Source organism: Dipodomys merriami, unplaced genomic scaffold (genome assembly GCF_024711535.1).
Source record: "Dipodomys merriami isolate MVZ:Mamm:240054 unplaced genomic scaffold, mDipMer1.0.p SCAF_7, whole genome shotgun sequence".
NCBI lineage: Eukaryota > Metazoa > Chordata > Mammalia > Rodentia > Heteromyidae > Dipodomys > Dipodomys merriami.
In genome coordinates, this window is record NW_027206290.1 from 4899269 (window position 1) to 4922301 (window position 23033).

The window sequence follows — 23033 nt, forward strand, 5'->3', positions numbered from 1 at the left end:
AAAAAAAAAACCTGCTAATCCTAGTACAAGCACAGCAGTCACCACCACCACAAGTGTAGACAGATATGTTTGTGTATAGATACACAAAATGGGAAGAGGGGCTCAGCTAGACATGTCAGCATTCCATGTGAAGAAAGTAGGCTTGGGCTTTTATCAAGTCCAGAGACGAAACTGATGTAAATCTGAGTGATTGTGAAATGTGTAGGTCCACAAGAAGGTCTTAGGTGAAGAGGCAAATCTGCGCAATCTGGTGTTTCTCAAACTTTATGAGATACATTTAGATTCCAGAGAATTATTCCTTCTGCATTTATTCCTGACAATGTCTATGTGACAATTTAATCTCTGTCAGTAACATCTCTAATGCTCTGAGAAAGACTTTTATTGTCTTTTTTTGAACATTCTACAACTGTTGTAAGTCCATATTATCCACCATGAAAATACTTACAGAGCTGACATTTAGTTATTATATTTCTGTACCATTCTTACATCTCCAACTAATGAGTTTAACTAAATTTCTACTAAAGTGTATGCAACCTGATAATAAGAAACTTGTTTCTTTATGTTTTGGCTAATTAAAGAAGAACAGGTCTCTATTAAGAGACCCAGAACTATGTCAGGCTTCAGGTTTCAAATAACTATTCATTTTCTAAATATATCTATATTTTCACTTCTTTAGAGACAGAAATTCTTGAGAGTAAATTATAATGTGTAAAAGTCTTCTAAGTACAAATGACAAAATTCTCTGGCCTCATTTGAAATTCCTTAAGACCAATGTTCAATCTCTTGTAAAAAGTAAATATATCAAGAAGTTTAGGAAGTGCAACAAATTTCCCCCAAACCTGCTGACTTAAACAACTCCATCATCTTATTCTCTCTGAAAATTCTATAGGCTGGCTTAATTGAAGTGAGCAGTTCTTCTGATGTTGACTAAAGCTGCAGTCTCATGAGCCTTTATTGAACTGCCCAAGCCCAGGTTATTCATTCACATGTCTGATGATCTAGCATGGACATGTGAGAGGCAAGTTTGGCTGTGATGCTAGGATGAGGGAACTTTTCTTTCCATACTATTTTAGGGTCTCTCCATTTTGACTTGGCCTTACTGTCATCTATGTATATGGGTCTGTAATAAGGTATTTACTTTCTATGTGCTCAACTAGGAATACTCAAAGTATAAAAAAGAATCAAAGTTTTCTAGTTTTTCCTGATGCAAAATTCTTGTTTTATTATAATTGTTACAAGTGTGTGTGTGTGTGTGTGTGTGTGTGTGTGTGTGTGTGTGTGTGTGTGTGTGTGTGTGTGTTGTACTACGGTTTGACCTCAGAACCTTGCCTTTACTAGACTGGCACTCTATCATTTGAGCTATAACCGACTCTTTGGTTTCATTGCCTTTCAAATTGGGTCTTACATTTTTCCTGGGCTGACCTGGACTGTTTTCCTCCTATTTATGTTTCCTGTCTAGCTGGCACACCACTGTATGCACAATTTCTATTGGTTAAGATGGAGTCTGGCAAATGGTGTCCTTGGATAAAACTTTCCTCCTCCTGATCTCAGCCTGTTTTCACCATGTCCAGACTTTTAAAAAATCATAGCTATACATGTAATGACATGACTCATCTGAGAAAAAAATAAATTCTCATTTAGATTTTTCAGATTTTATATGTAATTTTCAAACTATTTATATATTAATTATACATATTAGTGATTTCATTTAGACATTTTCATGCATGTGTACATTATACTTTATTGGAATCATTCCTCCCAACTAGCCCCTCTTAACCACTCTTGGTCCCCTTTACCAGTAGTACCAGTAGGCTTAGTTCATCTTCTTAGTTTCTATAATGAGATAAAGAATGTGATAATTTTCTTTCTGAATCTGATTTGTTTCACTAATAAAAATGATGACATCTAGTTTCGTGCATTTTCTTTTTTTTTTTTTTTTTGGTCCAGTCGTGGGGCCTGAACTCTGGGCCTGGGCGCTGTCCCTCAGCTCTTCAGGTCAAGGCTAGCACTCTACCACTTGAGCCACAGCGCCACTTCTGGCTTTTTTCTTTTTTGCTTATGTGGTGCTGAGGAATCAAACCCAGGGCCTCATGCATGCAAGGCAAGCGCTCTACCACTGAGCCACCTTCCCAGCCCCTGGTGCATTTTCTTGTAAGCAACATTATTCCATTTTATTGTATATGACTAATGCTCCATTTTTCTCAGGCCTTCTTACTTTCAGAGGCTTCTTAACTATTGTCTATACCTAGTATTCTCACCTCAGTCATAATTTATTATCTAAAACAAATTATTCTGTTGTTCCAGAAGCTTACAAAGAAATAAGACAAAGAATTGAGATACATGTTGTTTTGTGCTTTTGATCGTCAATAAATTATGAATCCTATGCCTTCATTATACAACTTTACAGTCAGGATTAGTTGTAGTACTTAATATGTAGAATTGTTATAAGGACAAATAAAATAGTCTTTAGAAGAGATCTGGAATTTTGTAAACACTATCAAGTGCTAAAGTGTCTGGTTCAATTAATAATTAAAGATAGAATATATTCACCAAATAGTAACTCAAGAATTTCCAGTTCTCAGTTGCATATGAAGAGGATAGATATATCCACTCCATCCTTACAACATACTAAAACAACCTCCAAAAATGGAAAAATCAAAAACTCTACGTAGGTTTCTAGAGAAATTAAGTAAGGGTCAAACCACTGTCCTTCAAACTGGGGCAACAGACAGAGATCCATAGATGTCTCAGAACCATAAATACGGCAAGAATTGCAATTATCAGACAGAACACTGATTTATTTGTTTATTTGTATGCCAACACTGGGGCTTGAACTCAGGGCCTCATGATCTCACATGTTCTCACACAGTTTTTCACTAGAACTCTACTACGTGAGCCAGGCCTCCAGACAAGGAATTTAAAATATGTTTAATAAACAAAAGGCTCTAATGGAAAAATAGACAATCTGAAAGAACAGAAGAATAAAGTAAGAAGGCAATGGAATTCTAGATTATCCAAAAGACATGTTAGAGATCTCAAACACTGTAAAAGAAATGAATGCATTTGATTATTAAACTGGATATGAGTATGGAGAGAATTTTCAAGTTTGATGATATATTAATAGAAACTTCCAAAATTATTTTTTCATGGTCAATTGATTTAATAGTTTATTCACAACAATAATAGCAGTAGACTGATACTTGTCAGTTACTCTATTCGACTACAGCAGAATACATAGTTTAATCAAATTTACATAAAACATTCATTTATGAAGACAGACCAAATTCTGGGTAATAAAATCAGATATCAGTTGCAGGTGACTCACATATAGACAAAAGTCCTTATAATTCTTTTTACCTTATACTAAAAAAAATCTCATTCCAAAATATAGCTCTTCTTTGTTAAACCAGAATTTACTGAATGCTCAAAACCTGAAATTACATATATTGAATTTTTGAACTATTCTCGATTGATTTTAGATGGTATGATATAAATTTTAAGTCTTATAAGCAGTCTTGTCCACATATTACAGTGATCAATTTGTACCTGTGTTCTTGATTATGTCAGTATTCACCTCTACCAATATTTATTTACTAGTACAGAAAGAAATTTGTTATTACCTAGTAATAATAATAATAGTAATAGCAATAAGTAATAATAATAAAAGAAATTCCAGAATAGAACATCATATCAGGTCAAAGCTATCCAAAAACATGTAAATAATTGATGGTAATAACCATAACATAGTATTTTTCAGTTTGAACAGAAGTTAGAGAATGCTTCATTTACTGAAACTATTCAGAGACATATAGATCATAATTCAAATCATTGTAAAAAATGTGGATTTTTCATATTCTGTTTTAAACTACCTCATGCAAGATTTTCATTTCATATTATTTACAGAATAACAAAAATGTTAAGCATCACAGAATACCTTTGAATCAGACTGTGGCAATTATGAGCCAAAGTAAGTACTGCAAAATGTGGAAAGTTGAAACCATTTTAATTGACAACTTCTTTCCAGCTAAAGCTTCTTATCAAGTGGTGCCGATTTTACACATGATCCAAAAAAAAGGAATCTAGTTACCTTTGTTCGTGTTACCTTGAGGCAACTTTACAACCAATTTTGTGAAATGTATACATAAGTGTCTAAATATCAAGTAAAAAATTAATTATATATGAAATTCAAAATGCAGATTTAGTTTAGCATATTGCATGAAGTGTTGGGGTCAAAAAATCAAGAAGCCTTTTTTAGTTTCTATCTATTAAATACTAACTTTTAAATTATACATTATAATCAAACTATAAATTATGTCTATGAAATAAATGATATCAAATATTACTCACCTAAATCCCAATTTTCTATTTAAAAATATTTGTGAGAGGCACATGAATAAGGGCTACTTAAGGTTCAAGTTAAGAAATATCAAAATTAAAAACTAAGATGTAAAAAATATTTATCATATTGATTTATTTTCAAAACATTACATACAATACATTTTGAAAAGAAACTTTAGATTTTTCACTCATTAACTGGACATTTTAAGTGATGTGAACATGAATGCATGACTTTCAGTAAGAAATTTTTACATTTCATGGTCTCTGTTGAAGTACTTAGTCTATAAGCATTATAAATGAAATTTTCAATATTGTACACCAGAATTATCAAGGAATTTGCTAAGACATTTGTATATAAATAAAAATGGTGGCAGAAACAGAAATGAATTCGGGATAACCACAAGTTTTTTTAACACAGTCAATTATTAAGAAGTTACATTTTTAAATACTTTTTATTTGGACAACAAATGTATTCAATCAATCTTTTGATGAAAATTGTCATGATTTTATATTACAGATAAAATAGGTTTGTTTGTTTTGTAATACCGTCAATTTACTGGAATCATCATGTATGTTAGAAAACATACATGTTTGGTGGCAAATATACCACAAAGTTATATCTCCAATAAATGTTTTATAAAAATACTAGAAGAAAAGATAATTTAGTAAAAAACCATGTATCCTGGCAAATAACAATAGAATAAAATAGGCTTCTAAGTACTGAAATGGATAGACTTATTATGCTTTCAGAACCCATTCCTCCATGGTCTCAAATGACAAAAACAAAAACAAAGAACAAAAAAAACAAAGAAAGTCATTTGGAAAGAAAGATTCAGGATTCATTTATATTCATGACATTTCTTTTGCCTTAAGTGTACTGTTTTTTTTTTTTTAACATTTAGAAGGCTATCACATGTTAAGAAAAAAAAATATTTTCATAAGGCACCAACTTTGCTTCTTCCATACTTTCAGACTTCAAACGTATAATTCACTACCCAAATTAAAAGGTGGTGACTCAAAAGATGGAAATAAATAATTCAAACCAAAATATCCTCACAAAACCATCTACAGGGAAATCACACCTTCTAATTTGAGTAGCACAACAAATAGTTCTTCTAGTCCAAATAGTTCTTCATTCACATTCAAATCCATAGTTTGACTGTCTAAAGCATGCCCTAATACATTTCTATAAAATAAACTATTATAACTAATAATATTGTACTTACCAGTTGATATTGTTTAGCCCTTTGCCTTTTACCCTCTAAATTAATAACAATGACTTTCTGCTATTATTTGCCAATAGTGACATTTGAAAAAAAACTATTACCAAAAACTAGAGAGAAATTAGAAATCTAGAAGCAGTAAGAGAGTGAAGCATTTTTGTCTATATTGTTGTAAGGTGAAAAGGGTAAGTCCCCTCAGCAGGGTACAATGAAGGAAAAAAAATACATATTTAAGATATAAATTGAGGGCCAGGAATATCTGTCATCCCACCTACTCAAGAGGCAGAAAGGATCACAGTCTGAGGCCAGCACAAGAAAAAATAAAGATTAGGAAAACTCCATCTTAAGAAGTAAGCCAGCCTCATAGTTCACAACGGTCTTTAGATGATACATAGATCAAAGGACTCCAATGTGAGGCTGGCCCTAGGCAAAAAGTGAGAATCTTATCAGAAAAATAACAAGAAAATTTGGCTAAAGCTATAGTTCAAATAAATGGTTAAGCACCTACCTAGCAAGCCTAAGACCCTGCACTCAAACCCTGGTAACAGCAATTAAGAACTAAATTGGGGAGTGGGGGGAGGAGAGGAAATTGAGAACAGAGGAAACAACTGCAAATCAAATAAGTTCAGTATGTCAGGAAGAGGAGGAGGTGAAAAAGAAACAATACACACACAGCAAGAATGAAATACTGGATTCAAGAAGAGGCCTAGCACTGCTTGCTCAGGTCAAGTACCCTTCCTAATGCATTACCTTCTCCTTTTGCATTTGCATTTTTATGATGAATGGTTGCCAAATTAAAATGTGCTTTTCTCAAACTATTGGGGAAAAAAAGTCATCTTTATGGCTAGTGTAACAAAATCCAAACTAGTTGGCATTAGCTGCACATGGGAAGAAGGCATCTTCACTGGTGATGGAAATTCTTTAACATGATTGTGGTGATTTTAGGACAGTGAGTCACCAAAACTCATTAAAGTGCTCTCTGAACACAGCTAATGTTAACAGAATAAAACTATATTTTTACAAATCTATTTTTAAACATCCTTCCTACCCTTCTTTTTGGCAATTCACCAAACACTCTTTGTTTCCTCCAAGAAAGAAAATATACTATTTTCCAACTGACTTTAGTATAATTTGCTAGATGTCTGTGGGGGGTGGGGAGCTCACTCAGGGTGCTGTCCTTGGTCTCTTTTGTGTTCAAGGCTAGCACTCTACCACTTGAATTACAGCTCTAACAAGGTAAAGTGAAAATGAAAAAGTAACAAAATGATAAATTTCATATACTAGCTACAGCTCTACTTGTATATTTTTCATGGCTAACTGGAGATAAGAGTCTCACAAACTTTCCTGCCCAAATTGGTTTTGAAATGCAATCCACAGATCTCAGCCTTAGAGTAGCTAGGATTACAGGCATAAGTCACCAAAGCCCAGCTGGATAACCTTTTTAAATAGGGAATCAGACTAACGTTTCTACTGAGCTTGATTCGTGTAATGGTTTTAGTTCTTAGTTGGATGGCAAATTTTCTCTTAGAAAATAATACTCTGAATAATAACTGGCAAATTCTCTGTGGTAAATTCTCTGACAAAATAATACTCTGGTAGCATAAGTCTATTTAACCATCCATAATGCATACATTAAATGTAATTTTTAAGTTTATATTAATTTTATTACACTGAATATAAAAATGAAATTTCTAGATATTATAGTTCCTGTAGTAACAGCCAAGAAAATTTGAAATCACTCAAGATAGTATTTTTTTATGCTTACAAATTAATGAAAATTTAACCAGATGAATTAGCTCACAGTTGTAACACTACCTGGAAGGTGGTGTTTGTGAAGGTAGTGTTTGTGAATATTGGAGTTAAGCCAGCCTGGGACTAAAAGTGAATGAGATCCAAACTCAACAAACAAAAGGTTTAGGATGGTAGCATGAAACTAGTATCACAGTTATGTGGAAAGCATAGCTGAAATTAAGGTATATTTACTTCCAGCACATTTTATGTGAGCAATGAAGTCATACTGGGAAAAATAATATGCATGCTTATGGTCATTTTTCCTAGATCCAAAAAATGGTCTACTTATACTTTCATATAAGTCTATCACTTTGAAAGTTCTTTTTACTATCTGAAATTTATTATTTGGTTACTTTTTCCTTTTCATTTCACATTGTTAGATTGTGAAATACCCCATTCAAGCCCTATTAACCTTTGGAAATCTCAATCTACCCTTATCGTTGAGTGTCAATTTCAGCTTTATGCTGACAAATTAGAGCTATATCTATAACCAGATCTCTCTCCTGAACTCCAAACTCATACATAAAATGCACACAGATATCTTCACACACAAATTTCTGCTACATATGTATAGCCAAATTAAAATTTTGCCCTACTACTCCACAAACCTTCCCCATACTTAGCTTTCCTCATCTAACCAACTGTCTTCAGTCATTTCTCTCACACAGTTCACAGCCATTCAAAAAATCTGTGGGTTTTCAACATGTATCCAGAATATGAGCAAATTCTTACCATCCCCACTGTTACCACTTCATCCCCACCTTTAATTCTGTCTGTATTATTTCAGTATAGCCTTTCTAATCTCTCTTCTATATTTCTCTGTATTGGTTGTCACATCTCCAAGTGATCCTTTCAAATATTAGAAAAGTCATGTCAAAGTCCATAAGAGTTTTATCTCCAATTAACCTCCAAAAAGCTGGAAGTGAAGTTGTGGCTCAACTGGTAGAGTGCTAGTCTTGATGCAAAAAGCTAAGGGACAGTGACCAGGCCCTGAGTTCAAGCTTAGTACTGGCACAAAGGAAACAAAACGCAACTCTGTAATGCACCTCTGCATTTTATGAAAATAATTTACTGCTTTTTTATTTCAGAGGAAAATAACAAGGTCAAGATTTTATAGGTTTTACTTACAAACAGTGTATCTATAGGGCCTTGACTGCCTGTGTTCCTAGAACAGGCTAATGAAAGCTTCTCAAACAAATCAAACCATACTGGCTGGTAGAACAATACTAGGTTTTGGACTGAAATAATCTTACTTAAATACTGGGTTCCTTATAAACTGTAATACCGTAAATAAGTTACTAATTCCTCTGATTCCATTGTATTATGTATAAAGATGAAGAAGTTAACCAGCAGCCCTGGTTACAAACTTGCTGTCTTCAAGAAAAATAACTATAATTAGCTAATGAAAATACATCTTCAAAGGCTGACTTTTCCCCCAAGAATAATACTGAATGTTCTAGATTAATATAGACATATAAAAGAAAGTCGGGAATGCAAAATAACTAAAATATGGGAGAAGTGGCTTGCACTTCGGAGCGGTGTGGCGCACTGAAGTTTCAAGCGCCAGACCTCAACTGCCTCGAGGCAGTACAGGTGTTTCAATATTTAGACTGTGTGCCTGGACCTGGGCTGGGAAAACTGGAAGCTCTGAATGACACCTGGGGGTGAAAGGAAGGGACCAGAATCTCTTGGGAATTGCTCCTGACTACAACACATCTCCAGTGTGCACCAACCACCTTGGACAAGAAAGCTGGGCTCGGGGTCGTGGTTTCAAGCTTCCCCCTAACAGGTTCCAGCCCATCTCTCCCGACTAGAACCACTCACCGGGTCAACGGGGCTGTAAGGCCTTCTTAGCTGGAAAAACTGCACCCGGACCCTGCACAGACCCACAAATCGCTAGATGGCCATCTGCTCCCGAGTTCGTTGCTAAGGAAACGGGGCAAGCGTCCGCCTCACCCCATCAGGCCTCTCTAGGTGGCAGTGAAGGTATCGGGGGCGGGGCGTAGTGACGTGAGACGCCGGAAGAGGCGGGGCGGAGGTGATGGGGTCAGGGGTCGCAGGCTAATCCAACGCGCAAGCGCAAACTGACTGCGCTGCGCTAGCTCCCGGAAGGGGGAGGCATGGCCGCTGTTAGGGTCCCGCCAAGCGTGTCTCTACGGGAAGCCACGCAACGAAAACTGAAGAAGTTTTCGGAACTCAGAGGTACCCTACAAGGGAGCGAGGTCTCTCCGGGGCAGTGAAGAAGGGCGGGCGCCTCCCGTACCCCGCAGTTGGCTGGACAGTGTCTGCTGTCCGCCTCCCCCGCGGGCCTGGACGCTGACCCAGGGGTACTGTGTCCGCCTCCCCCGCGTCCCTGGGACGCTGACCCAGGGGTACTGTGTCCACCTGCTCTGCGGCCCTGGACGTTGACCCAGGGGTACTGTGTCCGCCTGCCCCGCGGGCCTGGACGCTGACCCAGGGGTACTGTGTCCGCCTCCCCCGCGTCCCTGGGATGCTGACCCAGGGGTACTGTGTCCACCTGCTCTGCGGCCCTGGACGCTGACCCAGGGGTACTGTGTCCACCTGCTCTGCGGCCCTGGACGTTGACCCAGGGGTACTGTGTCCGCCTGCCCCGCGGGCCTGGACGCTGACCCAGGGGTACTGTGTCCACCTGCTCTGCGGGCCTGGACGCTGACCCAGGGGTACTGTGTCCGCCTCCCCCGCGTCCCTGGGACGCTGACCCAGGGGTACTGTGTCCACCTGCTCTGCGGCCCTGGACGCTGACCCAGGGGTACTGTGTCCGCCTCCCCCGCGGCCCTGGACGCTGACCCAGGGGTACTGTGTCCGCCTCCCCCGCGGCCCTGGACGCTGACCCAGGGGTACTGTGTCCGCCTCCCCCGCGTCCCTGGGACGCTGACCCAGGGGTACTGTGTCCGCCTCCCCCGCGGCCCTGGACGCTGACCGACCCAGGGGTACTGTGTCCGCTTGCCCCGCGGGCCTGGACGCTGACCCAGGGGTACTGTGTCCGCTTGCCCCGCGGGCCTGGACGCTGACCCAGGGGTACTGTGTCCACCTGCTCTGCGGCCCTGGACGCTGACCCAGGGGTACTGTGTCCGCCTCCCCCGCGTCCCTGGGACGCTGACCCAGGGTTACTGTGTCCGCCTCCCCCGCGTCCTTGGGACGCTGACCCAGGGTTACTGTGTCCGCCTCCCCAGCGACCCTGGACGCTGACCCAGGGGTACTGTGTCCGCCTCCCCCGCGGGCCTGGACGCTGACCCAGGGGTACTGTTTCCACCTGCTCTGCGGCCCTGGATGATGACCCAGGGGTACTGTGTCTGCCTCCCCCGCGGCCCTGGACGCTGACCCAGGGGTACTGTGTCGCCTCCCCCCACGGGCCTGGACGCTGACCCAGGGGTACTGTTTCCACCTGCTCTGCGGCCCTGGACGCTGACCCAGGGGTACTGTGTCCACCTGCTCTGCGGCCCTGGACGTTGACCCAGGGGTACTGTGTCCGCCTGCCCCGCGGGCCTGGACGCTGACCCAGGGGTACTGTGTCCGCCTCCCCCGCGGCCCTGGACGCTGACCCAGGGGTACTGTGTCCGCCTCCCCCGCGTCCCTGGGATGCTGACCCAGGGGTACTGTTTCCACCTGCTCTGCGGCCCTGGACGCTGACCCAGGGGTACTGTGTCCACCTGCTCTGCGGCCCTGGACGTTGACCCAGGGGTACTGTGTCCGCCTGCCCCGCGGGCCTGGACGCTGACCCAGGGGTACTGTGTCCGCCTCCCCCGCGGCCCTGGACGCTGACCCAGGGGTACTGTGTCCACCTGCTCTGCAGGCCTGGACGCTGACCCAGGGGTACTGTGTCGGCCTGCCCCGCGGGCCTGGACGCTGACCCAGGGGTACTGTATCTGCCTTTTCAGTTTAGTGCTCCCAGTCCCCTCTTTAATTACGTTTCTCCTGTGTCAGACTGAAGATCAAAATACAACAGGGGAGAAAGGGAATGAGAACAGGGTTGATCTCTGACTCGCTGGGCCCTGAATTCGGTATGTACAGGTTAAGCCCTTTCAGGGAGGTCATTTTCAACAAATGGCACAGAGGTCTGCGATCTAGCTTTGCTCTTCTCAACCTCAACCCTCGGCTCCCTTAGCTCCCCAGTTTAAACACTTAACTGAGAGGAGGAACAAGATATGACTTAAAATTAAGTGAAAGTTAAGTATTAAAAAAAGAAAACCAGGGTTTGTCACTATTTCTTTCTATGTATACCTGTACAACTAATAATATTTATTATATATTACATCATATGTCATATATGGTATATAATACACATTTCATTATATCTGCTTAAAGCCATGCATACAGAGCTCCGCTTTGGGAAAACAGCGAAACATTCCAAACTACATGAACCTAACTGATAAGTCTCATTTTTCAGCTAATTAAAACGTTTATTCATCTTGTTAATGGGTAAACCATTTCCCACTGTTTAACCAAAAGTTCAGTCTTTCTTTTAATGAGTTCTTCAGGGACTTGGAGTGATTTCCTGGATCCAGAATTTTGTACCATAGTCCGGGATAAACTTGTGTGTTTCATCATAAGATAAAACCTCTCTGTAAATCACCTGTATAATAGCAATTTAAAAAATATGAAAACACATGTAAAATGAAACATGCACATTTGTAAACAGAAACACTGAAGGAATGGGTCTTAGTTTGAATCTTTCTTAGCTAACATACACTAACTGATTTTGGTAAACAAAATTAACTTAAAAAGCTGGACATTAGGTATAAGTGAAGTAAGCCAAGCCCAAAGAAACATTGGTCCCATGGTTTCCCTTATTTGCAATATCTAGTATATGTCTGAGTCAAGCAGAAAAGGTCAGATAAGGTGATGTTAGAGAAATGAACACTAAGATATGTATTCAAATGTTTTTTTTTCTTTCATGCGATTGTTTCTAACGCATTTATAAGATTATTTCTTTGTTGCTTTGTATGTCCCTCCCCCACAGTATAACCCCTGCTTTCACTGTATTTGATGTCGGTATAATTTGTGGAAGGGAAGGGGAAAAACAAGTCGTTTAAATAAGGATACAGGTGGACCCGTTGCAACAATGAGAAGTACAAGTTGTTATGTCGAAAACGAACTTTACAACTTGTGTGTGGGGGGGGGGGAGCGGGGAGAATTGGGGGGGGAGGATGGGAAGGGATGGAAAGGAGAAACAAAGGAGGAGGCTACAATGCTTGATAAGCAATGTACTCATTATCTTGCCCATGTAATTGTAACCCCTCTGTACAGTATTTTCACAATAAAAAATAAAAAAATAATGCTATTTGTCAAAAAGTATAACTGTTTAAACTTTGAAGTAAGAGAAATTGTGGAGCATAATTTTGAAGAACAAAAGGAAAAGTTTAAGAACAATATTCAGAACTATTTTTTTGTTGTTTTCTGTCAGTTGGGGGGCTTGAACTCGGCCTGGGCTCTGTCCCTGTACTCTGTCCCTGCACTTTTCAGCTCAAGGCTTGAGCTGTGGCTTGAGCCACAGCACCACTTCTGGTTTTCTGCTGGTTAATTGGAAATAAGAGTCTCATGGATTTTTCCGGGCTGGCTTTGAACTTCAGTCCTTTAGGTTTCAGCTTTCTGAGCAGCTAGGCTTACAGGCATGAGCCACCAGTGCCCGACTTTCCAGAATTGTTTGAATAATACCAACAAAGTATAACAAGATACATTTTTGAAGATGATAATAAATGGTATCAGTCTGGTTTTTCTTTTAAAGCAGGCAAACCTTTAATAGAGAATTTTGATTATACTTATCATATTCCTACTTTTTCTAAATAGGCAAACCTGTGGCACCTGGAGAATTCTGGGACATAGTTGCAATAACAGCAGCTGATGAAAAGCAGGAAATTGCTTATAGGCAACAACTATCAGAAAAGCTGAAAAGAAATGAATTACCCCTTGGAGTTCAATATCATGTTTTTGTTGATCCTGCAGGAGCCAAAATTGGTACGCATTTTATGGATACATAGGTTCTAGGAGAAAGAAAAAGGGAAAACAACATGTCTGTGCTTTACAGTTTATTAGCTGCATACCTCTAGTCATGGCCTTTGCAGACCTTAAAATCTGATTGTAAATTGACTTTTTTTAGAAAGATAAAGGCATAGAAAATATTCTTAGTCTGTGATTTGAACCATACAACTTCCAGAATGTTTAAGAGAAAATGTTATTAGTTTTAAAACAATTTATTGAGATTGAAGAGAGCATATGCATATGGATGTATGTATGTAATGAATGGCCTCTGAGGATCAGAAGCAAGAAGCAGTCTGCAAAGGAACATGGTCCAAAGGCTTAAGTACTCTAGAATATTTATCTGAAAACTCTTACTTAAGCTAACTCTATCCTTTAATTTTCCATTGTAAATAAAAATGAATTATGGTTTCTCACAGGTTATTTTTCCACATGATACTTAAAACTTCACACTTTCTTAACAGAGAAAGAATATATGTATGTGACATTAGCATTGTTCTGATTAGTCTCTACTGTTTTAATCTTCACAACAGTATATTCCTATTATATAGATGCAGTTCTGAGGTGCAGAAAATTAACAATTTTTACGTTTAACTTAACAATAATTGTTAAGTTTAACAGTAGGCAAGCTATTGGTGTGGTAACCAATATTTTATTACTATTATTATTCTTAAGTAGTTGGTAGTTATGTTTAAGATTTTGAAAAATATTTTTATGGAGAAAATCGAATTTGTATACTTGATTATGTAAGAATTACTTAAATGGGTTTATGATTTATAATTATTTGAATACATAGTTAAAATTTTTGTATTACAGATTAATCTATTAATAATTTGAGGAGAATATCAGCAGAGCATTTATTATTGATGGCAGTTGCTTTTATTTATTATTCCTTGCTGTAAGATGTATTGATTTTATTCTTTTACTAGTATTTTTTCTGCTCATTTAATGATAGCCAAAATTCCATATACTTAATTATTGTATCCATATTTACTCTCTACAAAAAATTAGTAGATTTCTATGAAACCAATTATGCTTTTTAATTTACTTTTAAGGAAATGGAGGATCTACACTTTGTGCTCTTCAAAGTTTGGAAAAGCTATATGGAGATAAATGGAGTTCTTTTACTATCCTATTAATTCACTCTGGTAAAGTTATACTATATTAATTTACATTTTCTTTCAAGTTTTATTTTTGATAATCTCTACATTTTAAAAGATGCTTTGAAGGTATTTTTCTTTAGAAACATTTCATCTTTTTCGTGCTACTTTTAGGTCGCAAGAAATGTAACTATTTCTACAAAATTTGTCATTAAGACAGCCAGTCATGGGCTGGGAAGGTGGCTCAGTGGTACAGTGCTTGCCCTGCATGCATGAGGCCTTGGGTTCGATTCCTCGGCAGCACATAAGCAGAAAAAGCTGGGAGTGGCGCTGTGGCTCAAGTGGTAGAGCGCTAGCCTTGAGCTGGAGAGCTGAGGGACAGCGCCCAGGCTGAGTTCAGGCCCAGGCCAAACCAAAAAAAAAAAAAAAAGACAGCCAGTCACATACATTATCAAATATTGTTTGTCTTTGGTATGCATGTAGAAAATTATTTTCCCTAAAACAGAATTTATCTAATTTGAACATTTCTCAAAAATTCCTTAGAAGGAATTCTTCATGTGGGATAGGCTGGTTTAATATTAATATTAGACTTGCTAAAGCCTTCAGTACTTAAATAGTTGCACTATTTACTGGAGTTTGAAAAAAACGTGCAAAATTACAAAATTGAGACGTAAATATGTAAGTAGAAAACAAAAATGAGAGAGAACATTTTAAAATGGAAAAGTGAGAGGTCATAACTGTAGCATAAGGGGTAAGTAATATTTTAAGTTGAATATATTGAAGATTTGGGGCACATGTTGATTTTTTTTGTATTTTAGATGAGAATCTGAGGTACAGAAAGTTAAATATGCCTATTGATGAAAACTTTTTCATGGACTCATAAGACTAGGCCATGTATTATGGAATCACTACTCCATGTGGTTTCTATGCCCTTTACTACTTTTAAAATTCATATATTGTACCATAATTTTTTGAAAAGATAATGTCAATATATCTCAGTTTTGGTTTCAAGACTAACTGAAAATGTAGAACAGTTTCATCTATTATGTTATTCGAGAAAAATATCCTATAACCAACTTGTTAGAAAGTTAAATTAGACATCAGAAAATATAAGCAGAAGTATAATGGACCTCCATTCTCCATAGGTAGAAAATACTTAACATAAAGAAAATGGGTCTGTGCTGAACACGTACTGGCATTTTTCATGTCATTATTTCCTAAATTACACAGCAGAGTGCATATTGAGATGTCATTTCATTGTGTTAGTTTTTTTTCATATATATTTTTTATTGTAAAAATACTGTACAGAGGGGTTATAGTTACAGGAGTATTGTTACTTCCTCCTTGGTTTTTCCCCTACCATCCCTTCCTTCCCCACCTCCCCAACTCCTCCCTACCTGCCCCTAAAATTGTAAAGTTCATTTTCAACATAGTGTCTTATACATCTCATTGTTACAGTGGCTAAGCTGTATCCTTATTTAAGCATTTTGTTATTTCCCTTCCCCTCCCCAAATTAGAAAAATGTATATACTAAGATGCAGAACATCGGAATCAAATAGTGAAAACAGGAGTTATTTTAAATAATCTAGACATTTAACTATCAAGGAGAATCTTTGTGGCATATATGCAAATTCTATGGTATTTCATATAAGGAACTTATTATGTTCCTTAGATTTTTCAAATCCATGTAGCATCTTGAAACAAATCTGTGGATATTGAAGGATATTGAAGGATAGCTAAACTTTACTATTTTTTAGTCTTTGCAAATGAGAAAAATAGGTATCAATAAGTCTCATTTGTTGAATAATGTACTATGTTTGAAGTACTTTGTGTTACTGATCATTAATCTCATAAAACACGTGAAAGTAGATATTATTCTACATTTGCTACTTTGTAGTAATTTCAAATGTAAAAGGCTAAAACGTGGAGAACTAGTATGATTTCATGTTTATCTGACACTTTATATAGTATCTGTCTTTCACTGTTATTTATGTTGTGAGACATGTATTTAAGAGTATACTTTTTTTTTTTCATTTTCCTTCCTGGGGGTTGCACTCAAGACCAGGGTGCTGTCCTTGAGCTTCTTTGTGCTCAAGGCTAGCACTCTACCACTTGAGCCACAACGACACTTCCAGCTTTTTCTAAGTAGTTTATTGGAAAAATGAGTCTTGTGGACTTTCCTGCTTAGGCTGGTTTCAAACTGGGATCCTCAAATCTCAGCCTCCTAAGTAGCAAGATTACAGCCATAATCCACTGATGCCTGGCAAGAACACACTTAATGAAAAAGTTATATTATCTACTTTACATGGCAAAAGCCAATTTAAATGAAAAGCAAATAGAGATTTTTTAATATTCTTTAAAAAAAATCCCTTTGTTTCCTTAAAGGCAGTGTAATAATTTGAAGAAAGAGACTCCATCTGGAAAGAAGTTTGAATAGAAGATTATATTTTAAATTGTGTTACTTTATTAACTTTTATAACTATTTTTCCTATGAAGTAAATGCTTAATATCTGAATGTATACATGATAGAATTTTTTTTTGCTTAAAGTTTAAATAGAGGGCAGACTTTTAGGCTGTAGTTCTTTTTCTTTTTACATAAGTGATTCAAAGCAATCCACAGGCTATATATGATTCATTTCTAAACTAGAATCTACAATACTGCATTACTACTTAAAATCATTGTAGGAGAATTGTTTGTTGAATTTTTAATCTGGATTTCATTATTCTTTCTTGAACTTCAGTAATACATGATATATATTGAATATGTTGGGAGCTATTTTGCATTGTAACTGATATCCACAAACTTAAAAATCTTAAAAATAATGTATTTTTAAAATTTTTATAGGTGGCTACAGTCAACGGCTTCCAAATGCAAGTGCTCTGGGGAAAATTTTCACTGCTTTACCACTTGGTAATCCCATTTATCAGATGTTAGAATTAAAATTAGCCATGTACATTGACTTCCCCTCACATATGAATCCTGGAATTTTGGTTACCTGTGCAGATGATATTGAATTATATAGTATTGGAGAATCAGAGTATATTAGGTTTGATAAACCTGGCTTTACTGCATTAGCTCATCCTTCTAGTTTGACTGTAGGTACAACACATGGGGTATTTGTCTTGGAGTCTTCTAATTGTTTAAAATATAGAGCCCTTGAATACAGATGTTGCTACCGTTTCCTTCATAAGCCCACTATAGGAAAGATGTATCAATTTAATGCTGTATGTAAACGTGGAGACTTCTGTCAACAGGACTTTGGTGGAGGTGACACTGCCTATTTTCATTTAGATTCAGAGTATGTTTATACAGATAGTCTCTTTTATATGGATTATAAATCAGCAAAAAAGTTACTTGCTTTTTATGAACAAATAGGCACACTGAAGTGTGAAATAGATGCCTATGGGGACTTTCTGCAAGCACTGGGACCTGAAGCAACTGTGGACTACACCAGAGATACATCAAATGTCACTCAAGAAGAATCAGCATTGGTAGATGTGAGACAAAAAATATTTCATCTACTTCAAGGAACACCATTAAATGTTGTTGTTCTTAATAACTCCAAGTTTTATCACATTGGAACAACTGAAGAATATTTGTTTCATTTTACTTCAGATAGCAGTTTGAAGTCAGAGCTTGGCTTACAATCCATAGCTTTCAGCATCACTCCAGATATTCCAAAAGGCTCTGCTAAAACATCCTGTGTCATTCAAAGTATACTAGACTCAGGAATTTCTGTGGCACCTGGCTCCGTTATAGAGTATTCCAGATTGGAGCCTGATGTGTGCATTGGGGAAAACTGCATTATTAGCAATTCGTATATTGTAACCAAAGCTGTCCTGCCTGCGAATTTGTTTTTGAGTTCTTTAAGCTTGAAGATAAAAGGATCCTTAAAGTATTCAACTATGGCATTTGGAATGCAAGATGACTTGAAGAAGAATGTGAAAACATTGTTAGATATAAAGTTGCTTCAGTTCTTTGGTGTCTGTTTTCTGTCATGTTTAGATACTTGGAATCTTAAGGTTACAGAGGAACTGTTTTCAGGAAACAAGGCATGTTTTAGTTTGTGGACTGCTCGCATTTTTCCAGTGTGCTCTTCTTTGAGTGAATCAGTTATTACATCACTAAAGATGTTAAATGCTGTGAAGAACAATTCAACATTTAATATGAATAACTTTCAGCTGTTATCCATTGAAGAAATGCTTGTTTATAAAGATGTAGAAGACATGATAGCTTATAGGGAGAAAATTTTTCTAGAAATTAGTTTAAATAAAAAATACTCTAATTTGGAGATATCTTAAATATATATTTAAATACATTGCCTTTCAATGTGTAAGATTTCTGTTTTTTTGCTTCAGTAAAGTAAAATAATGAACACTGTTAACATAATTGTTAATACAATTCTTATGAAGTTAGATCTTCATAACAAATACAGATATAACCATTTCTATAGAAATGGTTATATATATATTTGAAATATATTTCTAATAGAAATATATTTCAAAGCAGTTTAGAAAATGGATACATTTTTGAATACTTTTGCTGTTTTAATTTTATTTTTTGGGGGGGGGTCTGGTTGTGGGGCTTGAACTCTGGGCCTGGGTGCTGTCCCTCAGCTCTTCAGCTCAAGGCAAGCGCTCTACCACTGAGCCACCTTCCTAGCCCCTAATTTTCTTTTTAATATGTATTTGTGGACCGTTGTTCCCTAAGTAGGAGATTTAAAGATGATTTCTAGACATACCTTAGAAGTTTCTTTTTCCTTTGAACTCTAATTCTAGTAAAGTTCTAAGTGTTACTGACATTTTTGTTTTTACCAAATGTGGTTCTGATTTTATTGACTAATAAAATGGCATCCTATACTGTCTTCTAAGTACTATAGTGATACTATACTAATCCATTTTCAGAAACAAACCATAGCTGATAAATTATTATTACATCATCAGTGTTTGGTGTATCATGATCATTTACTTAGCAAATAACTAGACACAAAGAGGTATAAAACTAACATTGATCTTATCAAAGAGAAAATGTGCATCTCTTATTTTACCTTTATGCCTTTGAACATGAGTTAGTACCAATGAGAAATTTTTTCTATAGTTCCCTGTGCAGGAAATCATACAGCTACTTTTAGGAAAGGTGATAGGAATAATTATGATTCACTAATAATTATATAATTTCTCTAAGACATTACTTTTGTCTTTCTAGTAATCTCTTTAGTGGAACTATTATGGTGCCATATGAGCTAATCTCACTTCCAGTTTCTTATTTTCTTTGCCTATACTCATATCAATACTAAGAAACAATAATCAGCATCAGGAGAGAGGTAGCAAAAGTAGGAAAGTAGAGAAAACACAACTTCAAGGAAATTAGAATTGGTGGAGATCCTGGGTTATTCCTATTTTGATCTAAGTATATAAGCTAAATATCTTCATATCAAACTAGTTCTTAGAAATAAAATATGTTAAGTTTTAAGTTAAAATTTTAATATAGGAATATAAAAATAATATGAAAACAAGAAGTGGTAATCCGAAGTCCTTGGCTATTTACATGAGTATGGTTCTTTATTTACTTTCAAAAGTGAAAAATTATGTGGTATTGTTTAACATCAATTTGCTTGAAGTACTTTCAGAAGATGTTAGGTGTTGTTTGTAAATGTTCATAATATCATTTTACCTAGAGTGCTAAAATTGTAAGACTCACATGTATTCTAAGAAGAAAACTCTCAAGGAGGACACATTGGTTCATTGAAGTTTGGATATTTATTGGAGATTGCAGGTAGAATAGAAAATAATTTTTATCATGGAACCTTCTTGCACATATACATAAAAGAAAAAATGTGAAATATGAAGATACCTTCAGGACATTTCTGCAGCTTTATAGTCAGAATCAAATGCTAACATAGTTTTACCACAGGTAAAAGTGATATTCATATGTCTACCCAGTACCATCTTGTTGGGAATACACTAAGATCTGGGTTTTCCATGTAGCTGCAGCTACAGACTCATGTTCTTTGATTCCTGACACTACTGATTTCCTATTTGACAAAATTATTTTCATTATGCTTCAGTTTGATCATGTCCCTAAGGGACTGGTGGCTTAAACTCCAAGACTGGGAAATTTCTGACAAAAAACACTGATGCCATATTAACATGTCAATATGAAAGTAATTAGTGAACCACAAGTCACTTTTCTGTCATATATTTTAGCATCTGAGTAAAATAATTCACAATTTCCTCTAAGTATTATCAGCAATGTCTAAATATGAGACATCTCTTGGTTTATATTTTTTCATAAGCACAACAAATATACTCAGATTTTATAAACAAATTGAATTATTGCTTATAACTATTGTATTCCATATACTTCCCTATTAGCTAGGGATTAACAATGACTCAAGAAGGAGATGGGAAAAGTGCTACTTTAATATTTACACTCTAAACAGAACATTGTGTATTAGTGAATACTAAATGGAAAGAAACTTGAAAGTATATTCCAGTGATACCTGAAAGTGAAAACACTGAAACCAGAGTTAATTGTCACAACTTCTCGTGATCTAGTCACTTATATCTATATATATATTTGCATTGTTATATAAAGATTTCCAAGTTCAGCAATAAGCCAAAATCAAAAGGTACCTACAATAAAATGAGTGCATGAATCTCATGTAGCTATTATTGATGTGGCACAAAGTCAGAGACACCATCACATATACATCATGCTGCCCTCTGCCCTTGAGCAACTTGTAAGCTGATTTTATAGTGCTTCAATATAGTCTAGTAGAACTGATAGAGCAAAAGTAAATATATATATATATATATATATATATATATATATTTAATATTAACGATTTTCATGTTGATGTGTTAACTTGATTATATATGTGTATGTATGTATATATGTGTGTGTATGATTAACCTATTTGTAATTTCAGGTTTCTTTTTGCCTAAATAAAACCAAGTACTGATCTAAGACAAGATCTAATTATTCTTGCCAAAAAATAGGTCGTTTTCTTAATGTAAGAGAAATGATTGGAGAAGCATGATCAACTTTAGTTAATGGAATTTTTATAGTTAGAAAATTTTGTTAAGGCAATTGCCATTGAGATCGAAGAACACAATTATTACTTAAACCTAGTGAAACTATTGTTACTTTGTTGAACTTCCAAACTGCTAGATGGCTCAACCTTGCCAATTTGGGTGTAGTTCAAGTGTATCAGCATTTTAGGTCAAGATAAAATTAGAGGTAACATAATAAAAACTCTAGATTCCCTACTCTCTGATATTTGGCAGACTAAAAATGAAGGGCAGCTTCGGAGTCAGTAGCTCACATCTGTACTCCTACAGTCTCAGGAGGCTGAGATCTAAGAATCAAAAGTTCAAAGCCAGCCCATGCAGAAAAGTCTGTGAAACTCTTATGTCCAATTAAGTACTAAAAAATATTAAAAAATGAAAAAGCCAGAAGTAGTGCTGGGGCTCAGATAGGAGAGCACTAGCCTTGAGTACAAAAGTTGGTGGTACAGGAAGAAAGAAAGACTGAATGAGTTAAAAAATAAGGAAGACTGGTACAGGAAGAAAAGAAAAAAGAAGAAAAGAAAGAAGGAAGGAAGGAAAGGAAGGAAGACTGGTACAGGAAGAAAAAGTTCAAACCTAAGACTGTTACAGAATGAAAAAGGAAAGAAAGAAAGAAAGAAAATAAGAAAGAAGGGGAGAAAGAAAAAGAAAGGAAAGAAAGAAAAAGAGGGAGGGAGGGCAGAGAGAAAAAAAAAGAAAAAAAAAAGAGAAAACCAAAGAAAGAAAATGGAGGAAGGGGAAAAAAGAAGGAAAGAAAAAAAGGGAAAATGTTTCTGTGGATCATTAAACTATTTTTCACCTGTAAAGTAATTTGATTTTTAATTTGGACTTTATTGACTAAGGAAGGAAATGTTTTAAAGATAGCATCGTAAATGTTTCCTTCTAGGCTATAGTCTGTCCTTTAGAAGCTTATGGTTATAAGGATGTCTTAACTATTCAGTGTATAAATTTCAACCATTCACAAAGCAATTCATTTCTGATTGCTGCAGATGGTCACAATCAATAAACTAGTGTATTTCCTAGCTGTTTCATAATTATGATCCTTCAATTGTGCTTTAGTGTATTGCTGAGGCAATCCAAACTCTAATGTCTACATTCTTGTAGCACTCCTTTACAATGTGTTATTGGTCTGCTGTTGAATCTCTAGCTTCCTTAAAAGCGTTTAAAAATGTCTTTGCTACAACCAACATTTGTGACTAAGTAATCTACACATGTGACATCTTGTTCACCAATATCCACACTCTTCTCTCTGTTGAGCATTCAAATATGGTTCAAGTTAGTTTTAATTCATGACGTCCTTGTTGACCTGTACCTCTTGAGGCAATTTTTTTTAAAAAAAACAACCTTGTTGAGATAAAGAAAATGTTCATTTCATTTGCAGGTTTGAGAAGTATATGCTTCTCAATAAGTTTGGCATGATTTGTTTCTTTCCTATCATGTTTATAGTCTTGAGATTTGAGAAAGTAAACTACCAATATGCTGTTCTTTAGAGAAATGTCAAACAATTTTAGTA

General features: G+C 36.6%; 2 protein-coding genes across 3 annotated transcripts in view; one reads left to right on the forward strand and one right to left on the reverse strand.

The window, feature by feature from the left end:
* The window catches only part of Lrriq3 (leucine rich repeats and IQ motif containing 3), an 89872-nt gene extending 80533 nt beyond the window's left edge, over positions 1 to 9339 (reverse strand). Inside the window, exon 1 of the mRNA XM_070007287.1 lies at positions 9177 to 9339. The gene's annotated coding sequence lies outside the window, so the exon portion shown is untranslated. The remainder of the gene's footprint in view (positions 1 to 9176) is intronic.
* An 86-nt stretch (positions 9340 to 9425) lies between these two features.
* Fpgt (fucose-1-phosphate guanylyltransferase) lies at positions 9426 to 22070 on the forward strand. 2 transcript variants are annotated; one of them, XM_070007294.1, is made up of 4 exons: positions 9426 to 9554; positions 13161 to 13328; positions 14405 to 14497; positions 17295 to 22070. In XM_070007294.1, the coding sequence occupies exons 1-4, from the start codon at positions 9473 to 9475 to the stop codon at positions 18749 to 18751; spliced, it is 1800 nt and encodes a 599-aa protein (XP_069863395.1). In that variant the 5' UTR covers positions 9426 to 9472; the 3' UTR covers positions 18752 to 22070. The 2 variants fall into 2 exon arrangements, with proteins under 2 accessions (XP_069863395.1, XP_069863396.1); XM_070007295.1 differs by having other exon boundaries at positions 17826 to 22070.
* The last annotated feature ends 963 nt before the right edge of the window (positions 22071 to 23033 follow it).

Coding starts and splice junctions, on each gene's coding strand:
- Fpgt (XM_070007294.1), top strand. CDS start 9,473: ATGGCCGCTGTTAGGGTCCCGCCAAGCGTGTCTCTACGGGAAGCCACG. Junction 9,555..13,160: donor GAAGTTTTCGGAACTCAGAG/GTACCCTACAAG, acceptor TTTTCTAAATAG/GCAAACCTGTGGCACCTGGA. Junction 14,498..17,294: donor TATCCTATTAATTCACTCTG/GTAAAGTTATAC, acceptor AAATTTTTATAG/GTGGCTACAGTCAACGGCTT.